Below are 26,353 nucleotides of genomic sequence, written 5' to 3'. Positions count from 1 at the left end.
GCTCTGATCCTTGTTTTATTCTCCAGAATAATGACAGTTCATGGCGAGATTTGAAAGTCTTCCAAGAGTCTTTTCCCTGCCCTTCAAAGTCTTCCCACACTGTCGTATTGCTATTGAAATCTACCAAAGTCTTTCCCCTGCCTTTAGAGTCTTCTCACTTCCCATTTTTCTCCAAAAGTCTTCCAACGTCTTTTCATGCTATCAGAATCTTCCTGCTTTTGTTACTCAGCTGCACCTTCAATGTCTTCTGATGTCCTGAACTGCTTCCAGAGTTTTCTACTTTGAACTGGTTCCATTGAACTCTCATTTAACTTCAGATCCTGGCTTTGGAGCTGCCATCATTGCATTTTATGTTCATGCTGCATCCTGCACACTGAGATACTCATTTGGAGTATCTTGGCTTTATAATTATTTGCACACATAATCTATTTCTGAGGCTACTTTCTCCTTACACCTAAGTTGGTATTTATTGGACTAAAATACTCTGAAAGGTTTACTTCTTGAATCTAGCATGTGATGGTTCTGTTGAGGGGTCACTGGACTTGTAATGTTAACTTTGATGCTGCCAGACGTACTGGGTTTCTCCAGCACTTTCTGCTTTTGTTTCAGATTTCCAGCATCTGCAGTTCTTTATTTTTATCAAAGTAATATCATTCACTTGCTAGCCTTTCCTCTGCTGGAGGACATTACTTTTTGCTCTGATCTTCACTTGAAGTAGCTGTGAGAAAGCATTCATCCAGCTTGCGGACAGAATATGTAACATGAAGAAAACAACAGTGATAAGTAATTATTATTTGGTAAAGTGAAATAAGTGGTGCAAAAATGCCTTCATTGTTTGAACGGACTTCATAGAGACTACTGACTTACGCAGTTTTAATACCTTTAGTGGAAATGAAGGAAGTGAATTATTATGTTCAGTTATTTTCTGCAGGTCATCAAAATTAAAACAGAGAATTATTAAAATTGGAAAAGTATAAATAAAATAGTATGACTGCTGACTTACTTGAATGATATAGAGTAAAAATATCCTTAGACATGGTGTTTTCACATTGATAATAATGTGGTTTTACTGGTCGGACAACCGGGCATCACACTAATTGTTAGCATTCCTGGGCATTGAGAGGACACTGCATTAATACCATCACTATGTGGACCTGCTCTGTAACACAGCCAATTGCTAACTGGTTATGCTTTGTGCAGGGATAATAATTCACAGGCAACTGACACCTCATATCTGTGGTTCTAGAGCTCCACTGGAACTGAAATAAGTTTGACTATGACTGTCAGTTGAATCATTTACTTAAGATTCCTTTCAGGGACATTTGTTCAAACTCACAGTGATTTCTGAAACAGGGAAAAATAATTGACCAACAATAAAAGAGTGGGCAGAAAATGATTTTACTGCACTTTTTGCTGATGTTGATGACAATGATGATGTCTTTCGCCAAGTTGTTACCTACAATGCTGAGCAAGGCAAACTGTGTTCTTGAGAGGAGATGGAGTGATAATGAGTCATTTCCAAATAACAGAAACTAACATGGATTACTGATTAGATTCTATTGCAAGAGAGTGAAATTGTATTGTTCAATATTATTTGTAATGTATTCATTTGGAATTCCTTTTGTAAGTTTAGCAAAATGTCAACCATTTAAACTAATACGCTAGCAAATTTATACTTTTAAAACCGCACAGTACAATTTCATCGCTTTGTTCATCACTGGGAGTATTGTACATACCACTGCTTAAATTGCTGTATCAGTTCTGCAGAATGGTACAAGATGAATAGTAAATTCATTTCTCCCTGCAGGATATACACTATGCCCAGCATTATATAGTGTACAGGACACTTCTAGTGCAGGTTTTAACTCTTGCAATGCAAGCCCTTGACCAGCAACTTAATAAGTTAAATTCTAACATGGTTCAGAGAAAATGAAATACTTTCTCATTACATTTTCCAAGTTAAAAATTTAAAGCGGTTTGTCTAACAATGATAAAAGCAAACTACAGTGGATGCTAGAAATGTGGAATAAAAATATAAACTGCTGGAGAAAGTCAGCAGGTCTGGCAGCATCTCTACGGGTCATGTTCAACTTGAAACATTAAATCTGTTTCTCTGTTCATGGATATTGTTAGACCTGTTGAGTTTCTCCAGCACTTTTAGTTTTATTATGGTCAAACAATGATGCTTTGCTATCCTATCTTCTTAAGGATTTTGTGCATTCACTATTTTGCACATTTAACAAAATTGATATCAATTAAAGACAGCAAGTTCCATTTGTTTTCTCAGTTCACACCTCAGCTCAAAGATGCTTCATTCTTCAGACTTATACAAAACCATAAATAAATTGTTGCTACCACCTGGTGTTCTTTTCAAATATTGCAGAAGTGTTTAACTGGCTTGATGTAAGACAGCTCCCAGTGATTTTCTTTTGGGACAATGTCAATTTCATGATGGACAGTAATACAATTGAACTGAGCCATAGTAGCTGGATCTCACCTGTTGTAATGTTTCTGATATAAAATGTATCACAACAATTGTAAACACGGTAACCATGCCAGTTTCATCCCTAATTCCATGATTGGGCAACATTGTTGAGATGTTACAAAAAAATGACTTGTTAAAAGGATATTAAAGGACTGAAACATCCAAAGGAATATCAACTTTTGTAACACTGAGTGGACTTTATCAATGTAAAGTCATGTTGGTTGGAACAAAAAAAATATCAGCACCTTTGCAATGGTGAACTAACAAATTCACTGAAGGATTATGCAACTGTGCTGTATAATTTGGGTAGTTTGGTTGTGTTTAGCCAAATCTGTTAAGAAAATGTACAACATTTGAATAAACGGTTTGATCAGTGATGAACAGCTAATTTGATCATATATTTAGCTAAAAGTGAATTTGCCAAAGAAAGCCAACTTATTTGGGCTCCACTCTAGGAAATGGCAAAGCAACACATTGAGAAGCAAAATGAATGGCTACCTTAAGGGCTAAGACAAAATGTGAAATTTGCAATCTATCGACATGAATAGATTTAATTGGAAGTTTGGTTTGAATTTCAGCACTCTAGTGGCTCATTTGATAAATTTGTTAAAGAAACTTGAATGAACAAACGGTCAGGCTGCCCTTGATGACTCGACAGCTGTACTGATGACTGCATTAGTTTTAGCAGATCCAAAGTTTAAGACCTTTACACTGCTATTAATGGCAGTGACATCATTGTTGGTGCAGTGTTATTATAAGAGTTGCTATCCAAGATGGGGGCTAATCACTATATACATTCAATTTATACAGATTTCACTTTGACAGTAACAACACTCACTTTATATATACAAGGATGTTCCTTCAATATAATTTTCTACAGAAGACAATTTTGATCAATACATGCATTTTCTTTAATAGTTCCTCTTCATAAAGCACGTTATATTATTATCTTCTCCTGTGACATGAATAATTTCAAATTATATGGTTGCAGCATTAAACTTCAATGAAACAGTCCTAAATGTTTACAATAGTGAGAGAACCATAGCCCTGTATAAGCAGTCTTTGCAAAGTTGTTAGATATGTAGACTTCAAATCATTGTCGAGTTAACACTAAATACAAAGTCACTTTCTCCACAGATGAATATTTCTGTTCATACACATAGTCAGTTTGCATGAAATGCTGCAGGTGAATGATTGTTTTCCCAATTTTCTCAGTCAATGGGCACTTTTTTCTGAAATGATAAATGAAGCAGGCAGGGAAAGTGAATGTTTCAGTCCTTGCCATTATTTACCCATATATGTGTATTTAAATATATTTGTATATTCCCAAGTCTAGCTCCATTGTCTTTTCAAGCTGGTAAGTGAGCCTTTCAGCTTCCTCTTGTTACAATCTAAATGGGAAGAGTGCATTTTCTTTTACTAGTTCGACTATTCCATAGGTCACACACAAAGGTAGTTGTTATACCTGGTTCTCAATAGGCCAATCATATGTTTATTCAATATCAAATTTAAATAAAAAGATCCATCAATCAGGTTACTTTCATTGATTTAATATAAATCAAATTTATTCAACACTGATGCAAAATTGGTTTACACAGTTAGTTCTTAACATGAAATTATGAATGTTTACCTCCTATATCACCCAAAACACAAGTACCTTTGGCAAAAGGAAAACAGATTTCTCTCTGCAAAGATTCATTTTGGGAAGATAAAAATGGCAAATAAGTCTTAGATCTTGAGGACAAAAGAAAAGAGTAAGGTGTGGAATGTTTGGACAGATGTCTATCTGATATTGTGGTGCACAAAGATGGATCGCACCAAACACAAGCAAATGGATCTTTACTAAACACAGCATTGAGAGATCTTCCAAATGTTCTTCAGGAGGACCATCATGCTTCAGGTATCACATTAGTTCCACAACAAGAGGTATTAACAATCTGGAGAGCTGGCTTAAACTTACTTCCTTCATTAGGGTGGTCACCCAGTGAAAAGTCCAAACCATCTCCAAAATAGAAGCTTCACCCTGTCAGTTGTAAACCTAGCCAGGAGGTGTGCAATTATCATATGCCATGTGACTGCTAAGGTATGCCTTATTGAAACAAAGTTTTTTTTAATTAATCTCTTTAAAAGAAAATTCAGTTACTCACAACTCTTCCATCACCCGATCATTATACCCAAGGGCTTTCATGAGTTAAAACAATTTGGCTAAAAAGGCCCTTACTCATCTAAAATGGCTGCCGCAATCACCCGACCACAGACTGAGGCAAGTACAGGACACTCATGTATAATAAATAAAACTGTCGATAACTGAAATTATCATTTTATGCAAAGATATTAAATCCAGGCAATTAAGTTAGTGCCAAGAAATCCACAAGTATGATGATTTCATATATTTTACACTGGCTTCATGTTTGATAATTCTATTTACTTAATAGAGTCATAAAGTCTTGGAGTTGTACAGCATGGAAACAGACGCTCAGTCCAACTTGTCCGTGCCAACCACATTGTTTTAACACAGGTATAAGTTCTCAGGTATAATGATCAGGTGGTGGAAGGTGAAATTTGATAATCCATATTTGCCACTACCATAGCACTAAGTGAAATTCTCTTTTGGAGGGCTGGCACAGCCAAGATGGGCTGAATGACCTCCAATTGTGGTCATATTATGAAATAATTTGATCTGCTAAAGTTCTCGCTGGTCTTTTACGTTCTGTAAGCTACAGTCACTGCAAAAAAAAATAGTATTCTCATCCCCCTTACAATAAGCAATTGGTTTTTCCATTGTCCAATTACTCCATCTCATTTTCATTTTAGTTATTCTCGACTGACTTTTGCACAATTCCCAGCCCATGCTATTTTTGATTGATACTAGTCCTAAAATACCTTTCCTTAGCCTTTAGGCTAGCTTTGACCTCCTTATTTAGCCACTGGAGCCCTGCTCTTGAATTATTTTTCCCTTGTACTGTATCATAATCTTCTCAATCTGAACATGAAGCCCCTGGCAAAGAATGTAAACATTAACACCATAATTATAGTCCAAGGATTTCAAACCTTTCTGTGTGGGTGATACCCTTCAAATTTGAATGCATTTCCGGATATTATTGTAAAGACGGCTTTCCACAGGAACCTAAGACCATAAGTAGGTCACTCAACTCCTTCAGTCTGGTCCATCGTCCAGTAAGAACATTGATTATTTACAATTTAATTCCATTTACCAGCCTGTTTTACATATTTCTTGATATATTTGTTTGCAAAATTTAAATTGTACTCCTTTCTGGGGAAAAGACTTCCAGACTTTTTTTGATTTTTTTTGAAACATTGCCTCCTGATTACATTCCCTATTGGCCTTGCCTTATTTTCAAGATTCTGGCCGATTGTTCTAGATTCTCTCTCTCAAAGAATTACTGCCTCTGCTCTATCAATTCCCTTTATTACTTTAAACACTTTGACAATGTCACTCTTCAGTCTTCTATGCTCAAGGAATAAGGCCAATCCATCCACCCTTCTCCTACCAACCCCCCAGTCTCACAGATAGGTCTCACTGCCTGAAGTGAAGTCTAGAGGATGGAATCTCATATGGGTCTGAGCGATGTGGCGTACTGTGTGATGTGTGGCAGAATCAGGTAATAAAGCTCGTCTCAACATGAAGATCACCATACTTCAGCTTATATGCTTTTCAAAAGAAAAGTGGTTAGTTTCTTGTTGGGGAACAGCGAGATACCAACTGACGCTAACTATTGATTGTTAAGTGAATTGTTAATACAACTCACCTTCTGATTATTCAGACTCCTTTCGGAATTGGGTGAGTCACTAAATAAGATAGATGCTTAGGAAAGTACAGACCATGTACCTGGTGGATTCCGCTCAGCACTTGCTCTAAACGACTTCCATCTTCGGCACAGGGAAGCAACTGCTCAGGGGACAGTTCATGGGCAGAGCTGCATGCACCCTTCATCTTCAGACAGTGGCATCTGGTACCTGCCAACACATCATGGCCATCATGGCACCTCCCCGATACACTGGCAGGACACTCATGAGGTGCAGCCCTGCACTGCAGGGCACAGTGAGAGCTAGCATTGAGAAGGCTGCAGCAGGGATACTTGTTTCGCATGGACAAGAATCCAGTAGGACCAGGTTGCATTTCAGAGCTGCTCACTTGTTTTGTTAGCACTCAATCATTTTATGCCCACATGCATCCTTGCACCATCTACGCCTTGCCTTACCATTCCATGCTATGCCTGTTAGATTAAATTAGATTAGATTAGATTCCCCACAGTGTGGAAACAGGCCCTTCAGCCCAGCAAGTCTACACTGCCCCTTGAAGCAGCCCACCCAGGCCCATTCTCCTATATCCCACACGTCCCTGAACACTATGGGCAATTTAGCATGGCCAATCCAGCTAGCCTGCACATCTTTGGACTGTGGGAGGAAACTGGAGCACCCGGAGGAAACCCACGCAGACACAGGGAGAATGTGCAAACTCCGCACAGTTACCCGAGGCTGGAATCAAACCTGGGCCCCTGGCGCTATGAGGCTGCAGTGCTAACCACTGAGCCACCATGCCGCTACCTAGACATAGGTACTTGAGCCAGAGCAAAAGGTTGCCATCACTGATGTTCTTGGGGGAACTTTATCACAAATACAAGCATTGCACACTGAGACAGCAATGTAACACCCACAGACTGGTGGGGGCTAGTCCCTAGTTGTTAAGTGGGTGGTACTGTCTGACAGGAGGGTGCCAGTAACATCAGTTACAAGTTTAGTCCACACACAATAGTGGCTCACTTACAGTCAGTCATCCATCTGGAATGCTCAAAATCTGGGGATTTGTCCTGAATCAGTTCGGGAAGTGTTCAGTGGCCAATCTTATCGGACCAATACAAGCTCTCAGGGGAATCGCATATTATTACTTGGGGAGGTGCAAAAACACAGCATCATGGTCTGTCAGTCATGTCTAGGGGCTGATCATCAAAGCTGGGCAAAGATCTGGTACAAATACATATTTGATATTCCTGAAGTGCTCAGAGATAATGATCTGCAAGGCAGTGCAGGATAGGAAGGGACAAAATGCGCAAGCATTAGAAAGCAGCAATAGAATGGGTCATGAGGGAAAAAGGCAACATCAATGCCTCTTTACTGAAATTCACATAGTATTTAGAATAAAATAAATGGCTCAAATACAGGTTAATGGGTAGGACCTTATAGCCAATACATGGTTACAAGCAGATCAAATTTGGGAACTAAATATACAGTCATGGGTGATTTTTTAAAAGGTCAGGCAAGAAGGGAAGGTGGAGGGTTAAATGTGTTAATAAAAGATGACAATTAGTGTGATAACAAGAAATTATGTTGGATTGGACGTGGAGGAGAACAGGGGAAGAGGGCACTTGTGGGAATTGTCTACAGGCACTAATAGTAGCTGTACAGTTGAAATAAGCACAAATCATGAAATAATGAGGCATGTGAAAAAGGCAGTACACTCATCATGGATGACTTTAATCTTAATGTAAACTGGGAAAAGCGAATTGGCAAAGGTTGCCACGAGGAAGAATGCATATAGTGTATGCAGAACTGTTTCCTGAAAGAATTTTTTGTAGAAACATAAAAGCATAGAAACTAAGTGCAGAAGTAGATCATTCGGCCCTTCGAACCTGCTCCACCATTCAATATTATCATGGCTATTCCTCTTTCTCAATGCCATATTCCTACTCCCTCCCAAAACCTTCGACACTTTTAAAATCTGAAAAAGTAACTATATCTTTCTTAAATATAGTCAGTGGCTTAGCTTCCCCAGGCTTCTGAGTAGAGAATTCCGCTATCTTTGGAGTGAATAAAGATTTCCTTGCCTCAGTACTAAATTGTCTACCCTGAATCCTGAGTCAGGGTCCCTTGATTCTAGGCTCCCTGACTAGGGGAAACATCCTCCCTGTGTCTGCTTTGTCCATCCTGTTAGAACTTCATATGTTTCAAAATTAGATTCCCTCTGATCCTTCAAAATTCTAGTGAATACAGGCCTCGTCTAAGCAATCTCTCCTCATGGGACTATCCTGCTATCCCTGGTATCAGCCTAGTGAACCACCACTGCATTCCATCTATGGCAATCATATCCCTTCTTAGGTAGGGAGGCTACAGCTGCATATTTTAACTGTGGTCTCACTAAGTCCCTGTGTAGCTGCAGTAGGACATCCCTCTTGCTGAACTCAAACCTCTTGCAGTACAGGCTCATATATCATTTGACTTCCTAATTGCTGGCTGCACCTGCCTGCCTACTTTCATTGACTGGTGTACAAAGACACCCAGATTCCTTTGTATATGCCCATTTCTCAATATATCACCATTTAATTCACACACTTCCTTTCTGTTTTTCACACAGAAGTGTATAATTTAGCTACATGATCCCTCTGGGGAGTTTTGGCACATCCAACCCAAGAAGTAATTTATTTTGGGTCTGGTGCTGTGTGATAAATGATCTCAGAGTAAGCGATCAGTCGGGGAACAGTGGCCATAACATGGCAGAGTTTAGAATTAATTTTGATAGTGAGAGACTTGGGGTCTGAAACAACTGTACAAAACTTAAATAAGGGTAATTACATAGGGACGAGAGCTGGGGTTCACCAGAGAGAACTCATAAAGGAGTTTATCAGAAAAAAACAATGTTGAGGGGCAAAGGTAAAATTTTAAGAAAATAGTTCATGAATCACAGCAAAAATATAAATTAGTGCTGAAAATGGACACTAAGGAGGGGATAAATAACTAGGGAAGCTAAGGATAATATTAAAAAACATGCAATGTGGCAAAGATTGGTGGTAAATCAGTGTCAGCGAGACAGTCTGACAGTGCTGGTCTGCAACAGTACTTATATTTAAAAATCTAACGCATTGGCTATGAGTGATATGGAGCTTCTCCAAGATGTGATAAATCATTATATTGATACGGATTCTTATGCACTGAAAATGTTATGATGTCCTACTGGAGACCATACAACGTCGGAGCAGAAGTAGGCCATTCAGCCCACTGAGTCTGTTCCACCATTCGATGAGATCATGGCTGATCTGATAATCCTCAACTCCACTTTCCTGTCTTTCCCCTTCAGCCCTTGATTCCCTTACTGATTAAAATCTATCTATCTTCACGATTCTGATATTCCTCTCAAACCACTTATTCCATTCTGTTATAAGTCATATTTCACACAGATTTAAGAGTCAATAAACACAATAGACACCACATAGATTTCACAAAATATTTAACTATCCTCTGAATTACATAAATCAATATTCTATGAACTTTTTTCAGAGTTCTTTATTTGGAGTTAGATAGTGTACTTTGGCATTTGGCACATGATTGCCCAGCTCAGCACTGCAGTGCCATGCTATACATTGAATGAGATGGATTAGAATAATTACTAAAACATTCTCTCTACATTAGAAAACTATCACTCAAAATCTATAAAAAAACAGAATGCATGGGATTACTGCTGAGACACAGATTCCAGATGAAATGAGCAGTGACATCTAGTGACAAATGTACTCAGGAGTTGCTGGTAGTATTCATCATCACTCAAACATGATCTCCCTGTTTATGACTAGTAAATCAAACAATCCAGTTTGCACTCCCTTAAACAGCTTGACGCATTTTTTCAGCTGGTGATCTCGTGAGGACAGGCACTTTCCATTTTTAATCCTAGCTTGTTTAATATGCCCTTTATATAAATGCAACAGAGGAGAAAATGCATGAGCTAACAACTTCACATTGATTTCCAGCATTTCAATGATATGAAACAAATATTAGATCTTTCACCCTAGATCTTTCAAATGCAGCAACGCAAAAGCGAGTCCCATACCTTAACTTTCAACAAAGCTGTACCAGTCACCAAAAGATAACCTTGACATCAGTGCATAATTGCTGCATAGTAACTGAAAAAAAATGTTAGCAAGTTTACCAAAGAGAGGAACATGCAGACACCTGCAACATTTTGGCTAAGAGGTAAGATAGGCTGTTGTGATTTTCTTTGAGTGGAAGAGGCTGAAGAGAGTTTTCATTGAGTTGCATGAAATTACGATAGGCCTCTACAGACTGGGTTGGAAATCCCAATGTCCAGCTATTAGTCTATACATTTTGGTACCTTAAGTGCAAAATCAATTTTTTGCAGTGATAGGCCTCTACAGACTTAAGAATTATAGAATCCCTGCAGTGTGGAAGCAGGCCATTTGGCCCATCAAGTCTACACTGACCCTCAAAACAGCATCCCACACAGACCCCCAAAATCCCTCAGCAGAGAAGTCAATAACTGGTGTTGTGTGAGGCAGACCCAGAACCATTAGGGAGCAGTGGAGGACATTTTTTGTTCACTCAGTGAGTGGTGGAGATCTCAAATTCACTGCCTGAAAGGGTGTTAAAGTTGAAGTCTTCACTGCAAAAAATTGATTTTGCACTTAAGGTACCAAAATGTATAGACTAATAGCTGGACATTGAGATAAGACTGGATAGCTCTTTTTCAATCAGCACAAAACTGTGCTTTATCATTTAATGATCAGTTGTTATGACACAGAAGGAGGCTATGGTCCATCGTGCCTGCACCAACTCGTCAAATGAGCAATTTTAACCGCATGTTAATCTGCTGCTTTTCCCCATACCCCTGCATGCTATTTTATTTTAAATAGTCATCCAATGCCCTTTTAATGCTGCAAGTGAAACTGCCTCGATCACATTTCCAGGCACTATATTCCATACCCTAACTGCTCGCTGTGCGCAGGTTTTTCTAACATCACCTTTGCTGCTTTCACACATCACTTTAAATCTATGTCTTCTATTACAAGCAGAGCAACTTAAGAATTATAGAATCCCTATAGTGTGGAAGCAGGCCATTTGGCTCATCAAGTCTACACTGACCCTCAAAACAGCATCCCACACAGAACCCCAACTCCCCACCCCTGTAACCCTGCATTTCCCATGGCTAACCCAACTGGAATGCACATGCATTAACCCTAAGGGCAATTCAGTGTAGCCAATTCCACTTAACCTGCACATCTTTGGACTGTGGAACGAAACTGGAGCACTGACAGGAAACCCATGCGGACACAGGGAGGATGTGCAAACTCCACACAGGCAGTCACTCAAGGCTGGAATTGAACCTGGGTCCCTGTCACGTGAGGTAGCAGGGCTAACCACTGAGCCACTATGCCACCCTACTCTACCCAGGCTGTATATTTTTACACAAAGTAAATGTGGTATCCCATTCCAGAATCTTGAGAGTTCAGTGTCATGTATGAAAATCCTGCATGAATGATGATCACAGACCTTTGATAACCTGCAGCTCCCATTGCATCAAGCTGGCAAGCAACTCAACTTGGTCCTAATTAGCCATTTATTTCTTTCCAATTTTCTGTGGTAAATTTTGCATATCTCTCTTCTGAAGTCACTGATTTCTTGTTGAAGTTTTGTCCTGCAGGTACTTTCCTGCTCAGTAGAAATGTCGTTCTTCCTTTGTGATCTTCAACATTGCATACTTGTGGACATTCTAAAGGTAGCAATGCTGTAACACTTGAGAGTTATCATCACCTGGTACTAATAAGTGTAGTGATCAGAAGAAAAACTCTGGCTAAGGTTCGTGTTCCTAAATTAAAGCACAATGACCAACTCCATGGCCTCTATTAGATCTATTTAAATTTCAAATATGGAATATAGAACAACAAAGAACTTACAGCAAACTGGACCACAATTATCCTTATGTTACAAATGGACACCCTTTTATCCTATTTCACACAATAATCCTCATGTTGTTTTGATAGTCATTGAAAAGAAATCCTATGAATTCATTCTAGCGGCTGAAAACATTTTGGAATACTGCATTCAACTCTTCTCTCCCTGCTCTTAGAAGAGTGTTGTTAAACTTGAAAGGGTACACAAAATATTTGCAAGGATGTTGCCAGGGTGGGAGGGTTTGAGCCATGGGGAGGGGCTGAATAGGTTGTGGCTATTTTCCCTGGAGCATCAGAGGCTAAGGGAGTGACTTTTTAGAGGTTTATAAAATCATGGTGGTTATGGATAGGATCAATAGCTGAGGCCTTTTTCCCAGGATATGGGAGTCCAAAACTAAAGGGCATTTACTTAAGAGATAATGGGAACTACAGATGCTGGAGAATTCCAAGATAATAAAATGTGGGGCTGGATGAACACAGCAGGCCAAGCAGCATCTCAGGAGCACAAAAGCTGACGTTTCGGGCCTGGACCCTTCATCAGAGAGGGCATTTACTTAAGATGAGAGGGGCAAGATATTAAAGGGGCCTAAGTGGCAATTTTTTCATGCAGAGAGTTGTGCGTGTATGGAATGAGCTGCCAGAGGAGGTGGTCGAGGCTAGTACAATCACAACATTTAAAAGGCATCTGGATGGATACGTGAATAAGAAGGCTTAGAGGGATATGGGCCAAATGCTTGCAAATAGAACTAGATTAATTTAAGGTAACTGGTTGGCATGGACAAGTTGGACCAATTGTCTATTTCTGAGCTGTACGTGTCTATGACTGTCTGACTCTACGCTTTCAGGAGTTTAGACAAAAGAGAGGTGAATGCAATGAAATGTTCAAGACCATAAGTTAGACTGACAGATGCTGGCAGCTGTTTTTTCCTGACCTAGCAATAGAGAACTAGGAACAGAGCCTAAAAGCAAGGGGCCAATTGTTTAAAACTGAGATGAGGTGCAATAGCTTCACTGAAAGGGCTCTGAATCTGTTGAATTCACTAACTCAGAGGGTTGTGCATGTATCAATACATGCACCAATATTCTTAAGGCTGCGAATAGGCATGTCTCAAGTCTCTCAGGGATGTGGAGGTGGATTGCGAACGTGAAACTGAAACCAAAGTGATGATCAGCGATGGTCATAGAGTCTTTTAAGAAAGGAAGGTATGTTTATGTCAATCTTACCTGAATAGGGAGGTGAAGGCCTAGTGGTCATGGTAGGCAACTAATCCAATGACCCAAACCCTGAGATCTGGTTTTGAATCCTGCAGTGGTAGGTGAATTCAACTCTTTAAAAAAAAGGAATTAAGGATCCCATGATGATTGTTTGGGGGTTAAAAAAAATTCACTAATGTCCTTGAGGGAAGGAAACTGCCATCTTTACACGGTCTGGCCCACATGTGACTCCAGACCCAGAGCAATGTGTTTGACTTTTAAGCAAATTCTGGGCAATTAGGGATGGACAATAAACACGGATCCAGTCGGTGGAGTGCACACTCTGTGAATGAAAATGAGGAAAAAAATCTGGGCCAGATGTGACTCCGGATTCTTAACTACCCCGTGAAATGACCTAGCAAGCTACTCAGTTCGGGGACAATTGGAGGTGGATAATAAATGCTGGCCTCAGTGGCAACCGCGTCAATATGGGAATGCATAAATTCAAATTAAAAAAAAGTGAACGCCGGTTTTCTCCTGCTCGTCGTGTTGTTTTGAAGCGCCGACACTGGGGTTCTGAAAAGTTCAGAAACTGGCACAATCGCTTTCTGTTATTGTATCATTGCTGTATATGCAGATACTGTCCCTGGAAAGATCAACTGGTGTCACCGTCCTGAAATGGAATAAAGTAGCTTCATTTTTTCCCCAAAAAAAAACAAAACCAGAAATCGCCGGAAAAGCACAGCAGGTCTGACAGCTTCTGTGGCGAGAAATCAGAATGAACGCTTCGAATGGAGTGACCGTTCCTCTGTAGGTAGCGGGGGGGGGGGGGGATGGATTTTAAATCCACGCCAGGGATAGTTCAGGAAATGCACAGCCATGTGTCAAACATTGTGCACCTGAGCACTGCCGAGGCGCTGAGATTATTTAATCTGCACTTCTCTATAATAAAGACTCGTGGTAATAATTACAAACATGATGACCTGCCACTCGTAATTCTTCCTGGCGGTGCAAATGATCCAAAAAAACGATGCGTTTGCTGCAGTCGTTAGATTGGGACGTCTTTCGCACAGGAGGAAAAAAAAGGCTGTAATTTCCCCGCCAGCTCCCCGAAGGTGAACAGCCCTGACTGTACAAACTGCGTTGAACACACCAGGCACATCTCCGCGGACAGGAGGCCAGATTGCACAAGGTCATTCTTCCCAGCCCGGTTCCTAATTTTCCTCGCTGCATTACTGACCCCTCCTCCTGTCATCCCTCCCCCTCCCTAGGCGGATATATTTCTCGCCCCGGTTTCCTCCTATAATTCCTGACACCTTCCTGACTGGCTGCAGGGGGCTGTGGGGGTGGTGAGGGCAGCTACGGCCGTGCCTGGGACTGAGTGAATTCCTGAGGGGGAGGGGTGGGAGGTGTAGGGATCAGACGGTGGGTACGGTAACTCACCCCTCCCTCTTCCATCAGCCAGACAGCACGTCTCGATGGCCAGCTCCAGCGGCTAGTGAGAGCCACCAGGGGCTGGAGTAGCGCCAGCTCGATGGACTGGATCCCTCATTCCAGCTAAAGCAGCTCCAGCAGCGTCCCGAGCTCATGATCTATCTGAAGATGTCCGGAGTTGGACCTTTATTCACCAAAGACATTCCAGGCGATGGGCTACAGCCGCCCATCTTTCAGGTAAGGGATTGCCTCAAATTATTAACCTCTGAGGAAGGGTCACTCGACCCAAAACCTTAATTCTGATTCCTGTCTGCAGATGCTGCCAGATCCGCTGAGCTCTTCCAGCAATTTCTGTTTGCGTTTCTGAAATTGTTAGGGGGGGGGGGGGTTGACAGGCTCCTTTCTCCTGCACGCCAATTTGTGATTTATTTTGCATGACCGTAGCCTAAACAGGAGCGTGAACTGATGTTGAAATAATCAAAAAAGTGCTACTTTTAATTATTCCATTCCGTGAGCACGCTCAGATAAGGAATGCAACTTCTCTTTTTCTAAGGTTTCCCCTCTCATTGTAAAGAGAAACTTTTTTTGCAAATTAATTCTGTAAGGCTGATTCCTTTTTATTAGAAAAGACAGTTCATTTTTTCTAACGCGTTGTATGTTATTGCTACGGCCCACTGATTCAATGTTATATGATTTGACAGTTAAATCGAGCAGCAATTCATTCACGTATCCCCTTTCTCTTCCCTCCTCCCATGTTCGGCAAGTTGACCCGGGTGAACAGGAGGAGGAGCAGGTTGAAACGTTCCGATGGAAGCACATCGTCCGAGACAACTTCCACCAGCTTCATTCTCCGACAGGTAGGGCACGATAGATGTTTTCCAATCAACCTTTCCTGAGGAGGCGGAACTTGAGCCCTGATCCCCTGGACGAGAGGTAGGGACGTTACCACTGTGTATCAGGGGACCTAAGCAAAGACTAGGATTCTTCTCCCTGCACTTCGTGGACTTCGTCAGCAGAAAATCCTCGGTAAATGCTCATGACAGCGATTCCTGAACTTTTGAACCCATTAATTAAAAGTACTACCACCGTGACATTGCAGCTTTGTGACACTTGATAGCCTATTTAGCCCTGAAGAAATTTAAATATGGCACAATTTATATTTTTTGATAAGGAGATATATTGACTTTGCCAGCACGTTCTATTTTCTTTCCATTAAAGCCTTTTATTTAAATCTGAGAAAGCTGTTATAATATAAATTGGGTCTAATTAGCATTATCCATTAGTGTCATCACTAATAGCATAATGATTACAAGCTTGAAGAAGGGTTTCGGATTTAGAGATGTGACTTTGTTGATTGATAGAGATAATTTTGACTCTCAATGAGTTGCCAGAGGAAGTGGTGGAGACAGGTACAACTACACTATTTAAAAGGCATCTGGATGTATATATGAAGCAGAAGGGTTTAGAAGGATATGGGCTACATGCTGGCAATTGGGACAGGATTAATTTAGGATATATGGTCAGCATGAATGAGTGGACCGAAGCGTCTGTTTCCAAGCTATACTGCTGTATGACTCTACTATGACTTGAAGGTTGTGAGTTGGGGATAGGAGGCGTTTGTGGGCAGCTAGGAGCGGTGGTGATTTTTTGTTTCAGATTCCCTTTGATTGGCTTAATGTCATGACTAAACGCAAAAGGTCGAAAAGTGGATGACCCCATTTACAACCGTCTGAAATGAGTATTGCCAAAAAAAAGTTATGCCAGACAGGAACACTCTGGAATGAGCTTCTCTGCTCTAACAACTGTAATGTTCCAGATTAAGAAATGTTGCTGCTGCTCTACGTTCAGATCAAGAATCTATACTGAATATACTTGTGTCACTAAGCTGTGACATGCCTAGAGTTTAGTATGTTACCACCCTCATGATTCCATGCTGCTGGGCAGATTGAGAAAATGACATTTGTGAAAATGAATATTTTTATTCATTCATGGGATGTCAGTGAAATTGTCAGCATTTACTGCTTATCCTGAGTTCCTCTTGAACTGATGATGTGATTAGACGCTAAAATAAAGTGGATTACAATCTACAACAGTTGTGTTAGAGATGTACTGCGTTTTTAAACACATACACAACTTTGAATGAAAATCACAGAAGCATTCTTCACATTTATGTTTTGCTATATTGTGCACAAGTGCAAATCTTTAATCATAATGTTTATTTAAAATTTTTTTTTATTGATGAACACATTTATATAGCATCTAATCATGTCATCAGTGATGTCACAGAGCTCTCAGGTAATCTGTACCATATTTACTACTGTAAAGGTGAGATGCAGCAGCCATTTTGCGCAGAGCAATACTCCACCAACAACAATAAGGCAAATTAGCAATTAATCTATTTATGGTAGCTTTGGGTGAGGAAGCAACATCAGAAATGGCATTGGGAGGGTTTGGTGGTTCTTTCTGATTAGCAGTATCAATCTTTAATATCTGTCTGAGGGCCTTGGTTTCACAATGCATTCAAATGGTAGGAGCTCTGGCAAAACACCACTGTTCAGCTATCAAGCTGAATTATACATTGAAGACTTGGTCTGATGCAGTCATAAGATGATTCTCCTTGGCCATCAATGCTACATTGTGATGGAAGAAATCTGCATTCAAATTATTGAACTCAGCAATTGCAACAATTCCATGCACTGTATCCACTCACTTTGATACTTTGAACCTGAAAACTCCCATTTGAGTGATTATGGTATTATAGGCTAAAGAAAACTTATTACATGTATGTACATAGTTTTGAATTATATTTATGAAGATTCAGACAATGGGTGAGGGCAGTGCTGTGGATGTTGTGTATTGGACTTTCAGAAAGCATTTGGTATCATGCCACATGGCAGTTTGGTTAACAAATTTAAAAATGTTTGGGATTAATGTGTCTTTGACAGCATGGATTAGTTGTTGGGTAACGGATGATAAGTAGAGATGGCCATTTCTCAGATTGGAGACAAATTCAAAGTGGTGCTTCCCCGATATTGGTGTTGGGACCCTTGCCTTTTTTGATTTATGCGAACGATTTGGAGATGGATGTTGAGGGCAAAATCTCTAATTTTGCAAATGATACTAAGCTAGAGAGAATAGTGAATTGTGAGGATGATGCTGACTGACTTTAGAGGGACATTGTCAAGTTGGGCTAAATGACCTCGCAGATTTCAATGCGATGAAATGCGAGGTAATGCATTTTGATTGAAGAAACATGGTGCGAGAATACAGGCTCAGTGATACAACTTTGAAGGGAGTACAGGGGTAGAGGTTCATGTGCGCAATTCTCTGAATCTTGGCCAAGCAATTTGAAACCGTTCATAAAAAGCTTATAGGCTTCAGTATATAAATAGAGGCATAGCATATAAGTAGCACTACACATTTACAAATCATTGGTCAGATCACTTTCGGAGTTTTGTTTTTAGCTTTGGGCACCTGGAAGGATGCTCAAGCCTTGGAGAAAGTTCAAAGGTAAGTAAAGAATAAGAGGTGATTTTATTGAGGAGTTCAAGATCATGTGCAATTTTGACAGGGTGAAGAGGGTTATTCTGTTTCCACTAGTTGGTATGTCAGTGACTAGGGATCACAATTTCAAGATTGTCAGCAGGAGGAGCTAGGAGGAGAAACTTTTTTTCTCAGAGAGATTTTAGGATTTGGAATGCACAGTCAGGGAGAGTAGTGGAGGTGGATTCTATAGGAGGATTCAGAAGAGAGCTGGATACATATTTGAAAGTAATGACTTTAGAGGACCACGAACATAGGGCTGGAGAATGGGACTAGTTGGGTAGCTCTTGAGGAGCAGTGCAAACATGATGGGTCAAATGGCCTCCTTCTGTACTGTACAATTCTATGATTCTATTAATTTAAAAGCTGTTTCATATTCTGTATGCTCTCAGTAGCTAAAATTAGGTCTTAGAGTAGGCAAGCAAACCAATGATGTAGATGAGAGGATTATTAAGATTTAAAACATATCTTAATATCACATGTTTTCCTTATTCAATTCATGAAGCTGCTGTCTTCCTGTCATTTTTCTGTTGATGCTCATTATTAATTATGGCCCTATGATCATTTTGTAGATGATAGCTATTCAACTTCTAAGGAGATATGCTGAACATATAGAATGGATATCCAATTGATTGAAGTGTTGCTTTGTGCTGTCAGAAATAGCAACTGCCCCTTTAATGAAATTACTCACTTTTGCATTGGTTGTGGTGAATCTGAAGATAGAGATCCTTAAACATGTTGCCATTTGTATAGGTGCAAATTTCAAATTGACTTTGAGCTTGGGAAATTCAATTTAGACACAATGGGATATCACCAGAGAGGTTCTTATAAGTATATTGTGGGGGAACCTTGTTATGACCAGGTGACAAGAAGTGAGAATAGGCACTTTCAAAAGAAGTCCTTGAGATGATAGGTTTTGATATGAGACCACACTTGTTTCATTGTGTCTTCAGCAGAGGCAAAATTTGTAGATGACAATGTGATCATGGTGATTGGATGTTTCTTTTTTGTGGTAAAAATGGACTAACAAATTTCATCTTCCATCATGTGATTTTAATATCTGGGACGGGGAGAAGGAAAATTAATTGATCACAGTATAACTGGAAGACTCTGTCTCTCACTGCATTTCTTTCAACCTATCAGAAAACAGCACACGTGTTCTCTGTCCAAAAACTCTCGCCTGACATACAATTCTGATGTATATTTCTGTGTATTTCTATTACCTCTAGAAAGGTATGAACTGACGAGGAGGTATAGCGCTCAGTTTCAATGCCTTTTTATAACAATGTTGACTGATTCTTACAGATGGAGTGTGCTCAAACTGATTAGGTCACCACTGTGATGGTCTTATTTCAGTATTTTCCCTTTCTAAAAGAATTCACAGTTCACAGGAGGTCCCAGGTATTAAAAATCAGATGATATAAGTTAAAATACGTTAGTCAATTTTTATCACTAGCATAATAATCTAAGCAATGAAACGAGTAGCGTGATGAGAAAAGTAATACAGTAGCTAATGGAAAAGTCAAAGAAAGAAAGACTTCTATTATTTCATTCCCATTTCCACCTTTCATGATCATGAACATTCCAACATGTTTCATAACCAACAAAGTACTCCTGGCGTGTATTACTGCTATTGTTTAGGAAATGTAACAGCCAAATAGTAATCTCGCACAGATACTGATATGACAATTGAAATAACTCCATAAAGGCCAGTGTCTTGTCACCAAGTCATCCTTTATTTACACATAACACTGACTCAACAAGCACACTGCTGGCTCCTAGTGTGAACAGAACCCTTGACATCCCTGTTTACACAGAGTCATAGAGATGTACAGCATGGAAACAGACCCCTTTGATCCAACTTGTCCATGCCGACCAGATATCCTAAATATACCTAGTCCCATTTGCCAATATTTGGCCCATGTCCCTCTATACACCACCTATTTATCTATCCACCCAGATGCCTTTTAAATATTGTAACTGTATCAGCCTCCATCTCTTTCTGTGGCAGCTCATTCCATACATGCACTATGCTCTGTGTGAAAAGTTGCTTCTTAGATCCCTTCTAAAGCTTTCCCCTCTCACCTAAAACCTCTAGTTTTGGACTCCCCCACCTTGGGGAAAAGACCTTGTCTGTTCACCTGATCCATGACCCTCATGATTTTATAAATCTCGATAAGGTCACCCCTCAGCCTCCACTTCTGCAGGGAAAATAGCCTCAGCCTGCCCCTATAGTTCAAACCCTCCAAATCTGGCAACATCATTGTAAATCTTTTCTGAATCCTTTCAAGTTTCACAACATCCTTCCTATGGCAGGGAGACTAGAAGTGCATGTGGTATTCTAATGGTGGCCAAACCAATGTCCTGTACAGCCACAACATAACCTCCAAACTCCAATACTCAATGCACTGACCAATAAAGCCAAGCATACCAAATGCCGCCTTCACTACCCTGTCTACCTACGACTCTACTTTCAAGGAACTGTGAACCTGCACTCCATGGACTCTTTGTTCAATAACACTCTGCAGGATCTTACCATTAGGCATATAGGTCCTGCCCTGATTTGCCTTTCCAAAATGCAGCACCTCACACTTATCTAAATTAAACTCCATCTGCTGCTCCTCGGCTGATTATCCCATCTGATCAAGATCCCGTTGTACTCTTGAGGTAATCTTCTTTGCTGTCCAGTACACCAACAATTTTGGTGTCACCTGCAGTCTTACTAACCATACCTGCTGTGCTCACATCCACATCATTTATATAGATGACAAAAAGCAATGGACCCAGCACCGATCCTTATGGCACACCACTGGTCACAGGCCTCCTGTCTGAAAAACAACACTCTTCCACCACTTTCTGTTTTCTATCTTCTATCCAGTTCTGTATCCAAATGGCTGGTTCTTCCTGTATTCCATGAGATCTAACCTTGCTAACCACTCTACCATGAGGAACCTTGTCCAATGCCTTATTGAATCCATATAGACCGTGTCCGCTGCTCTGCCCCATCAATCCCCTTCATTACTTTTTCAAAAAACTCAATCATGATAGTTTCACAATTTCTCACTTACAAAGCCTTGTTAATTATCCCTAATCAGTCCTTTCCCTTTCAAATACATGTAAATTCTGTCCTTCAGAATACTTTCCAACAACTTTCCCACCACAGATGTCAGGCTCACCAGTCTATTGCTCCCTGGCTTTTCCTTACCACCTTTCTTAAATATTGGCACCACATCTGTCAGCCAGGGCTCCTGGATTGGATGAGGTGAACAGCTCCAATCAGGGCACTCATATTCTATGAGATTCACCTGGCTGACCTCATGCCAGCCACCACAACAATGACCAGTTAATCTGTTTTCATGATGTTGGTTGAAAGGAACATATTAGTCAGGACACCAGAAATAGCTGCTCATCTTCAAATTATACCACAGGATCTGTTATAAAAGTGTGAAGTGCTTCATAGAATCCCTACAGTGTGGAAACAGCCCCTTTGGCCCAACAAGTCCACACCGACCCTTAGAGTATCCCACCTTGACCCATCCCCCCAAAACCTACCTAAGCTACACATCCCCGAACACTATGGGAAATTTAGCATGGCCAATCCACCTAACCTGCACATCTTTGGACTGTGGGAGGAAACTGGAGCATCTGGAGGAAACCCATGCAGAAACAAGGAGAACGTGCAAACTCCACACAGGCAGTTGCCCAAGGGTTGGATTGAACCCAAGTCTCTGGTGCTGTGAGGCAGCAGTGCTCACCACTGAGCTGCTGTGCCAACCCAGTATCCAGCTGTGCAGACAAGATAGGGCCTTGTTTAACATCATATTTGAAACACAGCACTTTTGTCAACGTAACACTGTCTTAGTACTGCACTGAAGTGTCAGCCTGATATTTTGTGCCCAATTCCTGAAATGGGCCCTCAACCTACAATCTCCAGACTCAGAAGTGGGAGTCCTGTGAACTGAGTCATACCTGTCACATGGACTCTGAATATAAATTGCAAGTCTTCAGTTATTAATTTGCACTCTAAATTTAGCAATTAAATAATAAGTTAGCATTAGAGATTACGTTAAACCTGTTCTTTATTAAATAAATAAATGTAGAATTGATAATGGCATAGAGAGTATTGTGGAGCTGCAGAACTTTTGAACTTATGGACAGTCTGATAAATAAGGGAGACTTTCAAGAGAGGAGATGGCATGTGGTATCGGCACTAATTGACAAATTGAGGAATTTGAGTTCAGTAAATTGTAAGTTGTTAAAAACCATTGTCAATTGATGTAAACACCTGTCTGGCCTTTTCATGAAGGAACTGCTATTCTTCCCCAGGCTGACCTCTAACCTGCACCAAGGGGGTTGGCTCTTAACTGCCCTCCAGATGGATCACTTGGCATTGACTTCAGCACGGGCAGAAGACACAGCCCTGTCCACTCTGCAAAGACCTCACTAATATCAATAAGAGAGCTATCTCACAGACTAGTCAAGCAACAGCCTGTCACAGTAATACTCAGAATCATACCTTTCAAAGAACAGTACGACACAGGAATAAGCCCTTCGGCCTACCAAACCCACGTTGACACACAATGCCTTTCGGACCTAAAATCCTTTTGCCATAATGTAGTTTGTTTTCCCTGCTTATTCATATATTTGTCAAGGTGCCTCAATGCAACATTGCTATTGCATTCGCCTCTACCACTTCATCTGACAGCATATTCCAGGCACTTACCACCCTCTGTGTAAAAAAAAAACTGTCTCTCACATTCTTTTTAAACTCACCCTGCTTTACCATAAATGTACGTTCCCTTGTAATTGATATTCATTCCCTGGGAGAAAGACTCCCAACTTAACCTGCACTTCCCAGAATCTAGTCTACTGCATTTGCTGCTCACGATGTGGCCTCCTCTACTTTGGGGAAACAAAGCATAGACTAAGTGACCACTTTGCAGAGCATCTACGTTCTGCTTGCAAAAAAGACCCTGAACTATACGTTACCTGCCACTTTAACACACCACCCTGCTCTCTGGCCAACATCTCTGTCTCTAGTTTGCTGCAGTGTTCCAGCGAAGCTCAACACAAGCTAGAAGAACAACACCACATTCTCCACTTGGGGACCCTGCAGGCCTCCGGACTCAATTTCAACTTCAATGATTTTAGGGCCTAAACTCTCCTGTGTCCCAGGCCCCCACCCACACACCAGGTCTTGTTACCGCATAGCCTGGCACTACATACTACCTGTTATTAATCATTAATAGTCCCCATTACCAACTGTTCACCCTCCCAGTCTGATCATTATCAATTCTTTGTCTGTCCAACTGCTCTTTTCTCTCTCTTTCGGCTCTATCCTATCGTTCACTCCCTACCCCATCACCCTCCCCTTTTTCCTGCAAATAAACTGATGTTTTCCCAGCCACCATCAGTTCTGAGGGGAAGTAGGATCACCAGACCTGAAACGTTAATTCTGTTTTTACCTTCACAGATGCTGCCAGACCCGCTGAGCTTTTGCAGCAACTTTGTTTTTGTTCCTGTGTTTTTTGAACCTAGGTAGCAAGTCATGAATACATGGACATCAAAAGCATAAAAAAAGACTCTTTGGCCCATCGATTTTGTGCAGATTTAAAACAAGCACCTAACTGTTCTAATCCCAATTTCCAGCGCTTGGATCATAACCTTGTATACATTATCATTGCAAGTGCGCATGAAAATATTTCTTAAATGTTGTGAGCGTGTCTGTCTCTATCATGCTGACAGTGAGTTCCAGATTTTCACCACTCTGGATGAAAATGTTTTCCGCACATCCTCTCTAAACCTTCTGCCCTTTACCTTAAATCTCTGCCCTTGGTCATTGATCCCTCTGCCAAGAGGATAAGTTCCTTCCTGTTTACACTGTCTATACCCCTCATCATTTTTTACATTTTAATCATGTTCCCCCTCAGTCCCCTTTGCTCCAAGGAAAACAACCCCAGTCTGTCCAATCTCTCTTCATAACTGAAACTCTCCAACCCAGGCAGCATTCCGGTAAATCTCCTCTGCATCCTCTCCAGTGCTATTATATCTCTCCTATGATGTGGATTTCAGAACTGCACTGGCCTTTTTGTTTCTTCATTTATGGGATACACGTATTACTGGCTAGGCCAGCATGTATTGCCCATCCCTAAACGCCCCCAGAGGACCCCTAAGGTACAATTGCTTTCAGTATGGATTCACATGTAGGCCAGAGAAAGCATGGACTGCAAGTTTACTTCCCTAAACGGCAGTAGAGAATCAGATGAGTATTTGGTCATCATGAGATGCTTAATTTCAGATGTTGATTGGATTTGTATCCCACCATCTGCTGTGGCAGGATTCAAACTCACCTTTGCAGAACATTACCTGGGTTGCTGGATAATACCATTAGGCCATCACCTCCCACCATTTTATAAAGTTCCTGCATACCTTGCCTCCTCTTAAGTTTTATGCCTCAGCAAATAAAGGAAACTATCCTAACCACTTTATCTACCGCTGTGGCCACCTAAAGGGGCTGGTAGGCATGCATAACAAAGCCCCTCTCATCTCTGTGCTTCCCAGGGTCCTACTGTTCATCATGTATTCCCTTGCCTTGCCCAAGCACATCACCTCACGAGTATCCGATAGACTCCACCTGATGAAAGAGCAGCACTCTTAAAGCTTCATGATATTGGACTATAACCTGGTATCGTGTCACTTCTGACGGTAATTTTGTGTATGACATAAAAATTGGTGATTTGGTGAATAGTAAGAAGGAAAGCCTGAGACTAAAGAACAGTATAGACAGACTGGTCAGTGGATTGAACAGTGGCAAATGGTATTTAATCCTGAAAGTTGGGAAGTGTAGCACTTTAAGAGTATGCATGAATGATAGGACCCTAACAAGTGCAGAGAATCAGGGGAACCATGCTGTGCCTTGTCAACAAATCCCTGAAGGCAAAAGAACAGGCCGATGAGGTGTTTAAGAAGGCAATGAGATACTTGCCTTTATTATTCAGGAGAAGAAAGATTGTCATGATGGGGCTGTACCTGATGTTAGTGAGGTCACTGTGTGCAGTTCTGGTCAGCACACTATGGGAAGGATGTAATTGCACGAGAGGAGATGCAGAAGAAGTTCACCAGGATATGGCCTGGGCTGGAGCAATCAAAAGTGAAGAGAGATGAGATAAATTGGAGATAGCAAAGTGTGGAGCTGGATGAACACAGCAGGCCAAGCAGCATCTCAGGAGCACAAAAGCTGACGTTTCGGGCCTAGACCCTTCATCAGAGAGGGGGATGGGGAGAGAGTTCTGGAATAAATAGGGAGAGAGGGGGAGGCGGACCGAAGATGGAGAGAAAAGAAGATAGGTGGAGAGGAGAGTATAGGTGGAGAGGTAGGGAGGGGATAGGTCTGTCCAGGGAAGACGGACAGGTCAAGGAGGTGGGATGAGGTTAGTAGGTAGGAGATGGAGGTGCGGCTTGGAGTGGGAGGAAGGGATGGGTGAGAGGAAGAACAGGTTAGGGAGGCAGAGACAGGCTGGGCTGGTTTTGGGTTGCGGTGGGGGAAGGGGAGATTTTGAAGCTTGTGAAGTCCACATTGATATCATTGGGCCGCAGGGTTCCCAAGCGGAACACGAGTTGCTGTTCCTGCAACCTTCGGGTGGCATCGTAGTGACATTGCAGGAGGTCCAGGATGGACATGTCGTCTGAGGAATGGGAGGGGGAGTTGAAATGGTTCGCAACTGGGAGGTGCAGCTGTTTATTGCAAACCGAGCGGAGGTGTTCTGCAAAGCGGTCCCCAAACCTACGCTTGGTTTCTGTGATGCAGAGGAGGCCACAACGGGTACAGTGGATGCAGTATACCACATTGGTGGATGTGCAAGTGAACATCTGCTTGATGTGGAAAGTCGTCTTGGGGCCTTGGATGGGGGTGTGGGAGGTGGTGTGGGGGCAAGTGTAGCACTTCCTGCAGTTGCAGGGAAAAATGTCAGAGGACACTTCCGCCATCTGCAATCCGACC

At 41.3% G+C, this 26,353-nt stretch overlaps 1 protein-coding gene across 3 annotated transcripts in view; it reads left to right on the top strand.

Moving 5' to 3' along the window:
• The first annotated feature begins 14,764 nt into the window (after positions 1-14,764).
• Positions 14,765-26,353, top strand: part of cacnb4a (calcium channel, voltage-dependent, beta 4a subunit) — a 315,102-nt gene continuing 303,513 nt past the window's right edge. For all 3 annotated transcript variants that reach the window (XM_048535245.2, XM_048535244.2, XM_048535247.2), the window contains exons 1-2: positions 14,765-15,048; positions 15,576-15,668. In XM_048535245.2, coding sequence (XP_048391202.1) covers positions 14,965-15,048; positions 15,576-15,668 — 177 coding nt within the window. In that variant the 5' untranslated portion in view covers positions 14,765-14,964. The remainder of the gene's footprint in view (positions 15,049-15,575; positions 15,669-26,353) is intronic.

The sequence above is a fragment of the Stegostoma tigrinum genome, chromosome 7, assembly GCF_030684315.1.
Source record: "Stegostoma tigrinum isolate sSteTig4 chromosome 7, sSteTig4.hap1, whole genome shotgun sequence".
NCBI classification, from domain to species: domain Eukaryota; kingdom Metazoa; phylum Chordata; class Chondrichthyes; order Orectolobiformes; family Stegostomatidae; genus Stegostoma; species Stegostoma tigrinum.
The sequence above is the reverse complement of the archived record's forward strand: the minus strand, read 5'-3'. Positions and strand labels throughout refer to the sequence as shown.